Source organism: Rattus norvegicus, chromosome 13 (genome assembly GCF_036323735.1).
Source record: "Rattus norvegicus strain BN/NHsdMcwi chromosome 13, GRCr8, whole genome shotgun sequence".
Classification (NCBI taxonomy): Eukaryota; Metazoa; Chordata; class Mammalia; order Rodentia; family Muridae; genus Rattus; species Rattus norvegicus.
In genome coordinates this window covers 84,929,418-84,944,347 of record NC_086031.1, presented here as the reverse complement: position 1 = coordinate 84,944,347, position 14,930 = coordinate 84,929,418, and the positions used below count along the sequence as shown (strand labels likewise).

Here is a 14,930-nt window from a genome sequence, read left to right as displayed (position 1 = left end):
TATTTTGGCCCAAAAAGTGTTGCTATGGGCGTAAAACCAGTGTCACTTTTTTCTATTAGTGTTATTTCTTTAGTGTTAATCTGAATATGGATCAATCATTACATTAGCTTTGAGTGTATTTATTTAGGCCCTTTGTATTGTATCTGCTTGGCCCAGAGCACATCAGAAGTAGGTCACACTCAAATTTGTGTGAAATTTGGAGGTATGACATATACTAATGGCATCTCAAATCCATGTCTCTCTAGATAAATTGTCATAATCTGTTTTACCACCTTATGCAGATTGCCCAGTGGGCATGAGTGTAGATTCTAAAGTCCAACAGTGCTTTACTTTCACCTCCTTCAAAGTTATTTGGGTTTGTCAAAGCATTTACTTAGAAGACTAGTAATATAATATAAGATTACTAACTAAGGCTAAGAAGAAATGTCACACAGTTTTTAAACATAGTTTGTGGTTCATGATAAGTAACCAGTAGATTGTGATGATTGTGGGTCTCTGATCTTTGTAGTTATTTACAAGTTCTGCATTCTGAGTCAGCACAGTTCCTTCTCACGTAGTATTAGTTGCATTTTTGATTCTTATTGTGGATCACAGTGTTAAAGCTATTGGTCCATGATGGCAGGGAGGGCGTGGCCAGGAAGCAGAGAGGTCATTCTAGTGCTTGTTTGGCTGTCACCCTTTTCTCTTTATTCTGTCCCCAAGCTCATGATATGGTATGTAGGCCTTCCCTTTTCTGTAACTATTCTCTGGAAATGTCCCAGCAGGCAAACCAAAGAGGCGCACCTTACCAGTGTCCTCAGTGATTCTGATTTGACAGTGAAGATTAACCCCACAGTACTTAAGGACAGAGTGCTAGTGCTTATAAATGAGCTGTGAATAACGTAACAAAGGCAGCATTCTCATACGTCCTCCTTTTTCTCAGTGACAGTTTATTTTACCTGAAGACCAAACTTGTCATCAGGCACTGCAACCCACATTGGTTCATAAAACCGCGTCTCGTGTGACTTTAGAGTTTTACCCATTCACTTAGGTGTTCTTAGTGCCAGGCACTGTATTGGGGCCTCTAGAAATTCATGATATGCAGTCTCCTCCAATTAAGATCTAAGCTCTTGAAAGAGGTGTTGCATGTTACTCATGGGTGCTCGTGTTGCCTGTGGCTGCTGCTTAGTAAATGCAAGCTAAGTCGAGTAACCTCAGGGAAACTTTTCTCCTTTTAGGCAAACAGTTCTGCTATTATTGATCATATATTTGCCAGTAAAGCAGTGGTGAATGCCGCAATTCCAGCCTATCACCTCAGAGACCTTATCAAAAGGTATGTTAGATAAGTATAACTTGCTTTGCAGACCTTTGCCAGCTAAAGGTTTTTTCTTTAGTTTATTTCTACTACTATTACTGATTGCCTAATTATGTAGCTGCAATTCCCTCAGAGATAGGAATTTTAGCCAGGTGAGGTGGCACACACCTTTAATCCTAGCCCTCTAGTGCAGGGGCAGGAGGATCTCTGTGAGTTCAAGGCCAACCTGGTCTACAAAAAGAGACCTTGTTTCAAACTGAACATCGTAGTGAGATTTAGGGTCATCTTTCGCTGTTTTTATGTGATGTTAAAGAGAGCCAGGCACGATGACACATGTCTGTATGCCCACTGCGTTGGAGCTGAGGCAGAACCACTGTATAGTGGAGGGATACATTGAGCTACATGTGAGGCATTGTCTCAGAGCAGTAAATGAGGGTGAAGGTATTTCGTTTTTCCTTCCTGTCGTCTGGCTCTTCTTCCTTGATTTCTCCTTGTTTTGTTTTGTTGTCCCCTCGCCCCATCAGTCTCCGTCTCTCTCCTTCTGTCTGTCTGGTCTTCTCCCATTTGGATCATTTAAATTTGATTTGTTTTACACTGGATTTTCCATGGATAAGTGATTGGTTATTTTAGTCTTAGTTTCTGGGTTACTCTAGCGCTTAAGATTTCCCAGAGGCCCGCTTGTAGTTACCTGGTGTGTGCAGTAGGCCCCTGTAGTTTCATCTGCTATTTAAAATTGGCTTCTTTATTTCCCAGTGAGTTATCTGTGTGGCTTTTGTGGTGTTTGTTTGCTTCCTACCTTATTTTCTCTCATTTGTTAGCTACACACTTGTTTTTTATTCTCTACCTTCTTATAAATGAATGCCCATATTGTGTGAGCATTATTATTGAGAGTCTGTTTCTGATGTTAGAGAATTTTGCATAAAATGGCTTTAAGATTAGGGGAATTTGGCAAGATTCATTTATCCCATCACTTTTTTTGGTTTTTATGTTTGTTTTTTGTTTGTTTCTGTCTTTAAATTGTGCTGCTATAATCTGGGTAGTAGTGGCACTTACCTTTAATTCCAGCAGTCAGGAGGCAGAGGCTGGTGGATCTCTGTGAGTTTGAGACCAACCTGGTCTACAGTGAGTCCTCTGGCATCCAGGGTGACACAGGGGAACCCTGTCTGAAACAACAATAGAGTTGTGCTCCCATAAGCACTGCGTGTGTGCTTATGCTGCAGTGTGTGCACCAGTTCCTGTCTCACCTCGTAGAGACATCACATCAGAGCTGCTCTGTGTCAGAAAGGCCTCGTGGTGTATTGCACTGTGGCTCAGCTGACCTTCCACAGGGATGGTTGGGCAGTGCATGCTAATAGAGGTAGTACCGACGTGACAGTGAGCCCTCTTTCCTGAAAGTTTCCTCTCAGAAGACCTGGCAGTGTTCATAATGATCTGTTGTGTTTTAGCATGCTTCATGACGACCCAAGCAGAAGGATCCCTGCTGAGATGGCCTTGTGCAGCCCATTCTTTAGCATTCCTTTTGGTAAGTTGTATCTGTCATCCCCACACCCACCCCACCCACCCCACCCAGCCTGGTCTTTGGCAGTCATCTGTGTATATTCTCAGGCTCCTTATTTAGTCAGCTTATCAGTTTGCAATGGTTACTGAAGCATACTGTCATCAACTTCCACAGCCCCTCATATTGAAGATCTGGTGATGCTTCCAACTCCAGTGCTCAGACTCCTCAATGTGCTGGATGATGACTATCTTGAAAATGAAGATGAATATGAAGGTTAGTGCTTCCCAAAGTATACTGTAGTGTTTCTCTGGTACACACAGACTGATGTTTGTGCAATGTACACTTTATTCCTAGGACTCATTTTTTTTTTTTTTTTCTAAACAAAAAATTTAAAAAGACCATTTGTTTTAGTTAGGGTTTTACTGCTATGAAGAGATAGCATGACCAAGGCAACTCTTATATGGACAACATTTAATTGAGACTGGCTTACAGGTTCAGAGGTTCAATCCATTATTATCAAGGCAGGAGCATGGCAGTGCCCAGGCAGGCATGGTGCAGGAGGAACTGAGAGTCTGTCTACATTTTGTTACATTTTGTTCTGAAGGCAAACAAGAGACCACTGGCTTCCGGGCAGCTAACATGAGGGTTTTAAAGCCTACTCCCACAGTGACACACCTCCAACAAGGCCACACCAACAAATAGTACCACTTCCTGGGCAAAACATATCAAAGCACCACACTTTGAACTCTGGGATGTGTAAAATATTCACCCTTTTTGATTCGTGAGCCATTTGGACTCTCTGATGTGACAGATCCACAGAGATTTACCCCTAAGATTCTGTCTCTGATCTGTCTTCTCTGTCCCTTCTCTGTGCTGCCATTTCCCCTCTTTACCTCTGCCTTTTGCTTTTAACAACTTTTTCATTCAGGACACATTCACAGTTCGTGTGGGACTATTTCTTGTTTTTAATGCAAGAGAGACATACATACAAGATTCCTCACTTTTACCATTTGAGCCGTGTCATTTCATTGAGGGAGCTGCCCTGGGGCTGTAAACTGCAGAGGCCCCTGAATCCCTGCACCTAGGCTAGGATGAGTGCAAGTTTTCACAACAGGGGTCACGTCTGAGCTCAGCAATCAGTTATCTAAAAGTTAAATGGGTGCAAGAATATCAAGAGGGAAGTTTTACCTTTCAGAGAACCGTAGTTTGGAATGATCGTATCTTTCTTGTTGGAAACAGTTGGTTAAAGTTATTAACAGCGACCAGTGTGCACATATCTGATGTGCTCGCTTTCTCTGCTGAAGAATTGGATCTTGTTCATGAGCTGCTAACACTGCTAGCATCCTTGAAAGAATGCTTAGTGTCACCCAGTAAACATTTATGGTAGAAGAAATCTAACTACATTAGTTCAAACCAGAATGCTGCGTCTTTGTTGCCTAGCACTTAAACAGTGAATACTGTGGGGGAATAGGAAAACAAATTTTGGATGACATTGCTTGAAAAAGTCCCCATCAGCTGTGAGAAATACTCAAGGTAAATGAGATGTAAACAGTATTGTATAATACCTAAAAGTTTTGAAATAGTTAGAAGTTGTCTGATAGGAGATGCTGGGTAACTTCTTGAACATTGTAAACTGTCCAAGAGTAAACAGCCATAAAACAAATGAGAAGATTTAATTTAATAATATGGGAAATTGTCCAGAGAGATGGGTCGGCAGTCACCCACAGGGCAGCTCATAATCTTCTTGTAACTCCAGTTCCTAAGTATCCTATGCCTTCTGGCAAAACACTCATAAACATAAAATAAAAAAACCAGAAAGATACACTTAAGAAATATTAAAGTTGAAAGTTTTACTTGAAATACATAACGCGCATTTGCTTGTAGATACTGATAACCCTGGCAAGTGACAGAACTACACAGTACTGGTTGCCTTCAAGAGGAGAAACAGAATAAAGTTGGGAAGTTGTTTTAAATTTTGACTTATTTAACTGTTGTGTATTTAATATGTTAAACATAGACTATTAAATAAAATTGTTAATGCATTGAATTTATAATCTTATGTTTTATTTCCTAAGGTAAGGGAAATAACTTCATTGCTTAGCTATATGTCACTGAATTTTCAAGTCATAATTACCTGCTGTGTTATTTTATGACCAGATGTTGTAGAAGATGTAAAAGAAGAGTGTCAGAAATATGGACCAGTGGTTTCTCTGCTTGTTCCAAAGGAAAATCCTGGCAGAGGACAAGTAAGCAAATTTGTTTACAATTGAAGAATTATTTGAAGATTATTAAATTAAAGTCTTGTATTAACTGGCTCTGTGGGAAGGTGTTCATAAGACTTGTGCAGTATAAGTGATCATTACTTTCTTACCTTTATACCTTCCTTAAAGTTCCACAATTTATATGAGTTTTTAAATTTTATTATAAAAAAAAGACTAATCTACTTTCGAGCCATTGTAAACAGTGATACTAACTGAATTGTGTGTTAATTTCAGTTAGAAAAACTCTTTGGTTCACTTTGTTCTGATTAAGTAAACTTAGAAAACCAGCTGGGTCCTGTCCTAGTGCAGTAGGAATGACTAGTGATCCTTTAAAGACTTAAGCATGCTGGATGGAGACTCGTGCCTGAGTTGGGTCTCTGTGACCAGCCCGTGACAGTGCTGACTCCTCGTCAGTTGTCTGGGTGAAGACCACTCACAGCATTCTTGGTGGAAACTTTCTCTCTAATCGATTGCATGGCAAAGAGGACAAGGAAATGCTTTATCTAGATTATTTTTACTTTTGGAGAAACAGTATCATTTTACTACATTTAAGGTTTCTCTTGTCCTCACTTTTACCATTTGAGCTGTGTCATTTCATTGAGGGAGCTGCCCTGCGGCTGTACACTGCAGAGGCGCCTGAATCCCTGCGCCATGGTGCTCCTTACCCCAGGCTGTCTCCCACCGGAGGTGCTGTCCTGGAGACACAGGGCTCCCACTGGAGGGCTGCAGTCACTCTAGTTATGTACCTTACCGAATCCTCATAGTCCAGCTTCCTGAGCACTAGGATTCTAGCATGTGCCACCATACCTGCTGATTGTGTTCATGTCACAAAGATTACTGGCAACTAAAAAAACCAGCGAGAGCTCTTAGGATAGTCTAATACTGCTAATCTACTAGCATTAACATTTGCCGTATTCATTGTCAGGAGCATGCTAAATATAGCCGTGATATTTTGTCTGTTAGCCAGTATCTTATTACGTTCTAAGCACTTGGCATAGAAAAGTAATCAAATCAAAGCAAATTTAACAAAATGGAGATAAGTGCAAGAGAGAAAGCTAGGTTGAGGAAGTGTGTTGCTTTGGAAGTGCTAGGTCAAGGTAGATGGCCCTTAGGAGTGGGTGGTAGGAAAGGGCATTCTAGGAAGGCTACATCCCAGCCAGGATATGAAGGGCATAAGGAGAAGTCAGATAAAACAAACTGCAAATCCCGCCAGTCCCGAAGTCCCTTGGTATTCCAGGTACACTTCAGGAAGGTAGTTTGGCCAGCAGAGAGTGAGGAAAGAGAACCAGTAAGATGTGACCCTCACTGGAGACTAGTCACAGATCAAGGTGTAGCTGGTTAGGGCACGGAAAGAACATTCGAAGTCAGCATCCATGCCATCTGATTCAGTACCAAACCCAGTGTGAGTGAAACAAACTCAGACCAGAGAAACGGCAACATTTTCAGGAGAGAAGTATTCAGTTTGGAGTTGATATGAAAAAAATCTTTATTAGTATGAGGGAATTTGCCAACTCTAAGAAATTTTTCTAATCTATTAATTAGTTGGTAAAGCCAGTTTTTATTAAAAGTTTTCATTACATTCTTATTGTTTATGTGCGTGTCTGTATACCATGGCGTGTGTGTGTGTGTGTGTGTGTGTGTGTGTGTGTGTGTGTGTGTGTGTGTGTGTGCGTGTGTGTGCGCATATGTTTGTGCGCATATGTTTGTGTGCTGTGGAGGCCTGAGGAATTCCTTCAATGTTAGGAATCATTCCCAATCACTCTTCCTCTTTATACTTACTGAGACAGGGTCTCAGTTAAGCTCAGTTAGTCCAGTGTGGCTAATTTTATTGGCTGGCTTGTTCTGGGAATCCCGTCTCTCTGCTTTCAGAGACTGGAATTCACACAAGTTGCTATACCAGCTTGTCATTCCCCATGGGTTCTTGGGATCTAGTCTCCAGGCCTCACTTTGGTAGGGCAAGCACTTTAACCAGTAAGATGTCTCTCTAGCCTCTTTTATACATTAAAATTAAGGCATGTTTTATCATTGGGTAATTACATTGTCTTTAAGAATAGTGTATAGCTTAGAAATAGTTTTATGGAAGGAGAAAAATTGGTACCATCTCTCCGTTTTCGTATATATTATATTTTTTTCTTCCCATCAGAGGTCTAAATTCCTTAGGTTTTATGTTCCCCATCATGCTTAACAGAATACTTGTTTAGGATGAAGTGACCGGGCATAGGTCACAAGAGGCTTGGTATATTAATGAAGGGGCTGGATTGGCACAGATGGGAAAGCCCTTGCTGTACAAGCATGAAGACCCTTTCAAATCAGCAGTATCAATGTAAAAAGCACTGTCATGCACCTACAGTCCAGCACTGAGGAACTGGAGTCAGCAGACCTGGGCCTTGTTGACCATCCAGTCTAGCTGGTTGGTGAGCTCTGGTTCATTGAAAAATGCTGTCTTAAAAATAAGGTGGAGAAGTGATTGAGGAAGACACCAGTCCTCAACCTCTAGCCTGAACTGTACTTGTACACAGGCACGTGCATCTATGTATGTACACACAGACAGGCACAGGCACACGGAAAACTATTCGAAATTTTTCTTTTATATCTCAAGGAGAAAATTGAGCTTTTTTTTCAAATGAGAGATGGGTTCTTGTGAAAGTAGAGGTAAAAACTTGGAATGTATGATGACCACAACATTGCGAGTCTGAGGTCCACATCATTTAAAAAAAAAAAAAAAAAAGAACTTGGAATGTACCTGGATTTGTAGGTAGATTAATTTGAGGAAAACATACAAAAGAAAATGTATATATGAGTTAGGCATAGTGGTTACATGCCTGTCACTGCAGCATTTGAGTGACGGCCTCAGTGTAATTGCAGGATCCCACAAGGTGGCAGGAGAGAGCTGATGCCTGAGAGTTGTCCTCTGACCTACACACACACACACACACACACACACACACACACACACACGTTTTAACAAAATCCCCAGATGATACACAGTCATGCATTTAATAGCAGGAAATAAGTGAGAACTGTATCTCTGTGGTACTGTTGCTCTGCAAACTGATACACAGCATACTCACGCTCCCATGATAAAGCCGAGGCTGTCCCATGCACTCTGATGTTGCTGGGCTACAAACCTGGGGTACCACTGCCCTGAGTACTGTAGGCAGCTGTAATACCCTGGAGCACAGTAAAAACCCCAGGCAAGATGAAGTTTGAACTCTATTATAACCCTAGGGGACCAGTGTCTTACATGGGCTTTCATAGATGTTAGTGGCCTGTGGCTGGGTATATAGTAAAGGGATAGGTAAAAGCACTGATCTAAATCCAAAGTCACTGTGGTGAAATGACATTGTCTTCTCTAACCTCCTTCAGGTCTTTGTTGAGTACGCAAACGCTGGAGATTCCAAAGCTGCTCAGAAATTGCTGACTGGGAGGATGTTTGACGGGAAGTTTGTTGTGGCTACATTCTACCCGCTGAGTGCCTACAAGAGGGGATATCTTTATCAAACCTTGCTTTAATCAGTAACCTAAGGACTATTTCCTGTTTCTCCTCTTCCATTTCTTGGATTATTATATTCCACAGCTGAATGCAGGAGCACCCTCTCCCCATTTTAAAGGGTACTTGTACATTTATTATCCTACCAATGTGCAGCCTTTGCCCAAACAGTGACCACATTGCAAACACGGCACTGAGTAGGACAAGACCTCTCAGCTATACATTGAGGGGGTTAGAGCACCCATGTGGGCACCCTTTATTTGTGCAGTAGGGTGGGTGCTGCTCTTTACTATGTAACCTAAAAAGATGTCATTTCATGTGCTGATGAAGCAAAGATGAGTCATTTGTCATAGTGAATATTATTAACAAATCTGTTAGGGCTGGTGACATCACAGAATATTTGTTTGTATTGTCAGGTGTATCTCCTTGTTATTCTAGCTGGCACTGGATGCTCTAATAATGTTAAGTCATTGTCAAGCAACAGTTACCTACCGTGTTCTTAACAATGAGTTGTGAATTTTTCTAAAGGAGTGCTGTAGGACTTAATATTCCTCTGAAGAAACTGCAGTGAGCCTATCAATGTTTTTAAAATTACTATTAAGGCTTTTAAAATAGAAAGCTGATGCTTGATCTTGCACAATTTTTATGTCTAGTATGTATGCTTGAGTGGGTGTGCAAGTGTGAAAGACTGGAGATGCCTGAGTCAGTGTACTTTACAGTGAGTCTTGTGAGCTAATACAGTCTGTAACCATTTCCTCCTACCAGTTCACACTTGAGAGACTTGGGCTATGGGTTTCTTGAAAGTTGGTGTGACAGATAGAATGTAAATGACAAAAGAGTTCATTACTGTAAAATGTAGAACAAAGTGGTCTAGACCAGGGTTCCACGCAATTCTTCGAAGTGACTGGAACAAAGAAAGTGTGGGTACGTGTAAGCTACCCCATTCTCTACTTCAGACCCAAGACTGGCTCATCTCTTTTGTACTGAACCTCTTGTGATAATTGTAACATTTTTCCAGATGTGATTCTTTTCTGCTATAATGAAATTGAAGTGGGTCAGAAAAAAAGGTAGATGCACAGAGACAGGACAAGAGAAAGGTGTAGAGAAGGCAGCTAACCACGGACGCTTCTCCCTGTCTGCCCTGCCTGCCATCTTGTTCTCCTTGCCCTTGGCTCTTGCCACTGCAGTTGGAGGGTTTTTGACTGGAAGGGAGGAAAGAAAGGCTGACGGGTTTTAAGGTGGAAGTAGAAAAGAAGAAAACGCAGTGTCTAAGAGAACAACAGCAGTCCAGTGTGTCCTTGATAGAGGCCGCCTGCTGGCATGAGTTTGTGGGCACACTGTGGGTTGAGGAGTGTGAGCGTGCAGTCTTCCTCTTCCGTAGTGGCGTACACTTATGAAACGTTTGTAAAGCACTGGTTATGCAGATAACCCACAAGTTGTATATCTGTTACAGAATTTTCCTATTCCTGACCTGGATGAAAGGTTATTTATTTATTTCCCTTAGGAAAGAGTGTGTTTCTTTTCCTGCTGGCAGCCTGCTTGTGTAGTCTCTTGTTCATACTGTTCAAGTTCCTGAGAACGCCATTAAAAACTTGCATTTTACAGGATGAATTATTTTACGCTGATTAGACATTTACTGTCCAACATTTGTTAGCATAATCAAATTTTTCAGAGCTCCCTCTTATGAAGTTAAATTTGGTATAAGGGGATTTAATGATGAATTACATCTGCTCTTATGTCATGGTCCCTGATGTGTGTCTTAGGAAGAAGGCTTTTCCAGGGGTTCATTGGGCGGTTGGTTTTCAAGTCAGACTTGAGGAACATAGAATCAGGACTGTAAAGTCCTAATGAAGCTTTCCTAAAACATAACTGTTTAAATGAGGAGCCGCTTCTGTGTTCATCAGTAACAGGTCTCTACATCTCTACTGATGAACACAGGCTACAGGTGAATTCTTTTGAAGGGCAAACATGTTCCCGTAGCTCATAAAAAGAGATCCTTGCAAATAAACTGCAGGTGGGCGTCCAGGCTTATCATGCAGTGTGCTGCTAACTGCTGTGCTCACAGCATTCTGTGAGCCTCATCCTTGCTGACGTGCTTACGCGTGTGTAGTGTTTGACACTGTAGACTTGTTACAGGCGATGCTAGCTAGATTTTAAGGGAGCTGAGGAAGTAAGTGGGTAAGCCCAAGTAATTACATTGAATTCATTGAACTAAATCGTTTATATTGAAGCCACAGACTTGAAAACAAAAGATAACCTAATATGATTTAAACATTGTTTGATAGCTCTTAGCCCATTTTACCAAAGAGGACAGCTGCAGATTCCTCCTCCTCTGATGCTATCAGGACTTTCATTTTAATATCTTTCTTAAACTGGGACCAAATAAATACTACAAAAGATGCAATTTTCACAATAAATATATGCACAGGAATTTTAGTTCTTTGAAGTTATTAAAAAACCTAGAATTCTCTTATTAAGGGGTAATGTAAAGAGGTGAGATTTCATGTTACTTCGTCCCTTTCTTTGGGGGCAGATTTTATCTCAGGTAGTTTTTCTCTCCCTGTCTTAAGGTTTGTGCTTCCTTCCCTCTTACCTTCTTAGGTTCTTTACTCTTCCAAGGCGCTGCTATATGGAGGCACGTTTTGTCTCTCGTAAGGCATAGGAGTGGATTGCCCTCGGGGAAATTTTGGGTTCTTAGAAGTATTTGGAGGAGGCGACTTGGAGCCATTATCAAAACTACCATACTGTAGTCAGAAGAGAATGGACACCCCAGGGGGTTGTTGCCTGCATTTCACCATAAGTCTGCGTTTATTATGACTGATACTCTTCTTCCTGTGTGACCATTGGCACAGCGTTTCTCTTTGGGACCTCTTCCTTTCTGCTATCCCTTGAGCTAAATTTATGGCTGCTTTTAGAACCAAATGCCTAACATCGTTTTACTCCTCTGTCTCTGTTTTATGAGAGCAGTGTGGCCTTGTTGCCATGTGGCTGCTGAAGAGTGCCGAGGTGTGTGAGCCCGCCAACAGCTGCTGCCCCCGAGAGAAAGGTGCGGGGTGTCAGAGACACAGGTTTCTCTCTCTCATACATACTCTAGGCTTTCCTCAGGTGAGGCCTCAGTTAGAGTACTTTAGGAGCAGGGTTAGAGCCATGAGTTTCGTGGCTTTTGTGAATTGAACAGAGGCAGGCGGCTGACAACCTGGCGTCGTTCTTGGTAGTTCTCACTCTCAGTTTGTTAGGCGATTTTATTTTCAACAGTCGACCAAAATGAGCGTCACCGTGCCCACCGGGTGGGAAGTGTAACAGCGCAGTGGGGGAGGGACACGGGTAACCATGCACTTTACCTAGACTCTCACCAAGGGGTGCAGGCTGGCCTGTTGACATTAGGGTGTGGGTCGTGACTTCCCATCTGTTGGATGTGTAGCTAAGGTTCTGGGCAAGCGCCATGTGTTTGCTGGCAGATACTAAACTCATCTGGCTGAAAGCTCCAGGGATGACTGACTGCATGGTCGCCTTCTTCTTGGAGTAACTTGGATTGATTTCATGTGAGTCCAGAATTCCCTTGGCTTACTTTAAAAAAAAAGTATAAAACGATTCCAGTTTGACTTATTTCAGAATTGGTATATTGATGGAAAGGCCAGTTATCTGTCACCTCTAATTCTGGGATCTAGTTTCATTTATCAGGTCCCTTCTTCAACTCTTATTGCTCCAGATCTCTATTTCTTATAAATCGTGGTCACTTACACACCAGTCCTTGGTCACTGCTAGCTCAACAGAATCCCGATTTCTTGAGGTGCTCAGCAAGTCACCTTTCGTTGCCACAGGGTTTGGCACTCTCTACTTGGCATCGCCCATCTCCTCAAGTACACGCTGCTCTTGTTAAGGCTCTGTCACGTGGAGCTCATCTGGTATGTTTACATTTTAGATTTTGGCGGGGTTGGGTATTCGAGACAGGGGTTCTCTGTGTAGCCTTGTCTGTCCTGGAACTAGATTTTAGATTCTTAATCATGGAGAAACTCGGATATTTTAGTTTTTAGAGTGTCCCCATTTTTTTAAAAATGAATTTTGATCCTTTCTCTATCTTATACCACAGAATGGATTTCATGATTTTTATCCTTGCCACCTCCCCCAGATGGTGTTCACCAGTGACTAGTGCTTCATTCTATGACAAGCAGTTCACAGGTACTAGGTATTTAAGAAGGTAAACAATTTAGAGTATTTTTGCTATGACTTTATAGGAGAAATGAGCTGTCAAAGAAATATGTACAAGTCAGGGAGCATTTAGGATAGAAAGTTTTTGGAGACAGGGTTTTGCCGTGTAGCCTAGACAGGCCTCCAACTCAGGATCTTCTGTCTTGGCCTCCCAAGTGCTGCTTGTCACAGATGTGCACCATCTTGCCTGGTTCTGTCAGGAAACTGTTTTATAGATGGTCATTTAGGTGAGTTTTCAGGATGTAAGACTAACACAGACGTTTACACACATTTTGTCGTCCTGATAAAAACTTCATTTTCCATACTCAGCACTTTCCGATTCTCGTGCTGCTTATGGGAATGGTTGTTTTGAATCTGCTGTATGTGTGCCTTTCAGAGAGTCACTATCATGGCAGGTGTTTGCTGGCACCATTCTAAATGCGGGAGTTCCTGGGAACCTCACTAAATGATTGCCTGAGTATTAAACTGGGTAGCAGCTGTGGTAATGCAAAGAAAAATTGGTGGCTCTTTTGAAGGCGTGTGTGTTTGGTGAACTGAGTTCCTCGTGGTTTAGTGGAAAGGCAGCCATGCTTTTACTTGCCTTACAGGTCATTCATCTCTGTTGTACAAAACACAGCTGATTCTGCTCTGCTTCTCTGTTAAAGCAAAGCAGGTTACATTCTTGGCAGAAGACTGGAGTTGTTTGTTTCTTACTGAGCGCCTGTGTAAGCAGCAGCTTCTGATTATCAGTGAGCAGGTTCTTCCCGTCTCTCATCGCGCCTCTTAATATTCATGATCTTAAGACAGCATCCAGAAGCAACATGCGGATGTTGACTCTTAGTGACTTGAATGACTTTCAGCTGTGTTACTCTATTAGGTAGCCATCCGAAGGCTATCAAAGATTGGTGTGCGCAGAGAGGAGGGAAAACGACTCCCTTCCCGGTGTGAGCAATCTTCCACGTGGAGGCCATGGTCTAAGAATCTAAACTTTTTAACCTGTAGTCTAAAGACATGCCTTCCTTATGCATTCCTCATCCTTGTTTCCCAAAAAGATTGTTGTCAGGGTTGTGAGGCCAGGTTAAATACCCAGATCAGTTTCTCCTAGTTATTGAATTCCAGCCCGTGTGTATTTGGTGTTCACTACTCTTCTTGGGAGTCAGTCTCAGAGAGAAACTGGGGTCAGCCACCCCGTCCTCCTGATGCACATGGGGTGTTGCCTTCGTGTACACTAATGCTCTTAGAGCACCTTGTGGAAAGGGGCGGGGCAGGGTCTATCAGTAAAACTTCGTCTGCACTTCTGTGAGCCGCAGAGTATAAAGCTGTCACATTTTCCCACACGATTTACTTTTCATCCTTAATTATTTTTGAAAAAATCTTAAAATACTTTAACATTCCTTAAGTAGTGCCAAATCTAGGGTAGAAGGTTTTTTTCCCCATCCCCAAAAGGGCTCCATCTTTTTGATCTTTTTGTCATTCTTAGAAATTTATGATCAGTACATTTGAATAGTCTGGTCTCTAGACTTTGTCAGCACTGGAGTGGTCAGTTGTGAATATCAAAACCTACTACTGTTTTCCTTTGGAGACGTGGAATTGCCATTTTGGGCACAGAAGGTCCTGTTTAAGCAACATGTGACAGATCACCTAAACCAAAGCCTGCCGTAAGGGGCGCCGACTCCCAGTGGTCACCATCACCTCCATCGCTGGGACAGGGCCGTGTCAGTGCACAGTAAGTGCTGTCTGTAGCGTCTCTCTCTACCCGGGGTCTCTAGCGTGTCACTCTTCACATTTCCCGAATCCCCGATGCTAAGATTCTGTTTTGTGGTGTTTTACTGCTCGTGTGTGATTGGTTATTGTTTTTTTAATGTTGTTTGTTTGTTTGAACCAAGTGGGACTATAAATGTAGATAGATGTGTTTTAGTACCAAGATGTTCTTTTTTCAAAGCCCTAAATTTCTGATTTCATTATCAGTCTTCAGATGTCTATTTTATTGCTGAGGAGCAGAGGACTTTATTTCCACCTCCCTATAAAGTGTGAGCACTGTGTTCAGCGAGCTGCATTGTGTGCTTTTGCTGAGAACTTCTCTGTAAACACAGTTGCCTTGTTGAGTTTCGTTGTAAACTGACTCGCCATGCGATGCACTGTTGATAGCTTCCTGATGTGTGGTGGACAAGAGTGATAAAATAAAGCTTACAAAGAAAA

At 42.0% G+C, this 14,930-nt stretch overlaps 1 protein-coding gene across 4 annotated transcripts in view; it reads left to right on the top strand.

Moving 5' to 3' along the window:
- Uhmk1 (U2AF homology motif kinase 1) overlaps positions 1 to 14,930 on the top strand; it is a 19,777-nt gene extending 4,847 nt beyond the window's left edge. For 2 of the 4 annotated variants that reach the window (XM_039090336.2, XM_063272024.1), the window contains exons 4-8: positions 1,218 to 1,312; positions 2,740 to 2,816; positions 2,967 to 3,065; positions 4,950 to 5,038; positions 8,420 to 14,930. In XM_039090336.2, coding sequence (XP_038946264.1) covers positions 1,218 to 1,312; positions 2,740 to 2,816; positions 2,967 to 3,065; positions 4,950 to 5,038; positions 8,420 to 8,566 — 507 coding nt within the window. In that variant the 3' untranslated portion in view covers positions 8,567 to 14,930. Of the gene's footprint in view, positions 1 to 1,217; positions 1,313 to 2,739; positions 2,817 to 2,966; positions 3,066 to 4,676; positions 4,844 to 4,949; positions 5,039 to 8,419 lie in introns of those variants that run through there. The other 2 variants (NM_017293.2, XM_063272023.1) reach the window with 2 other exon arrangements.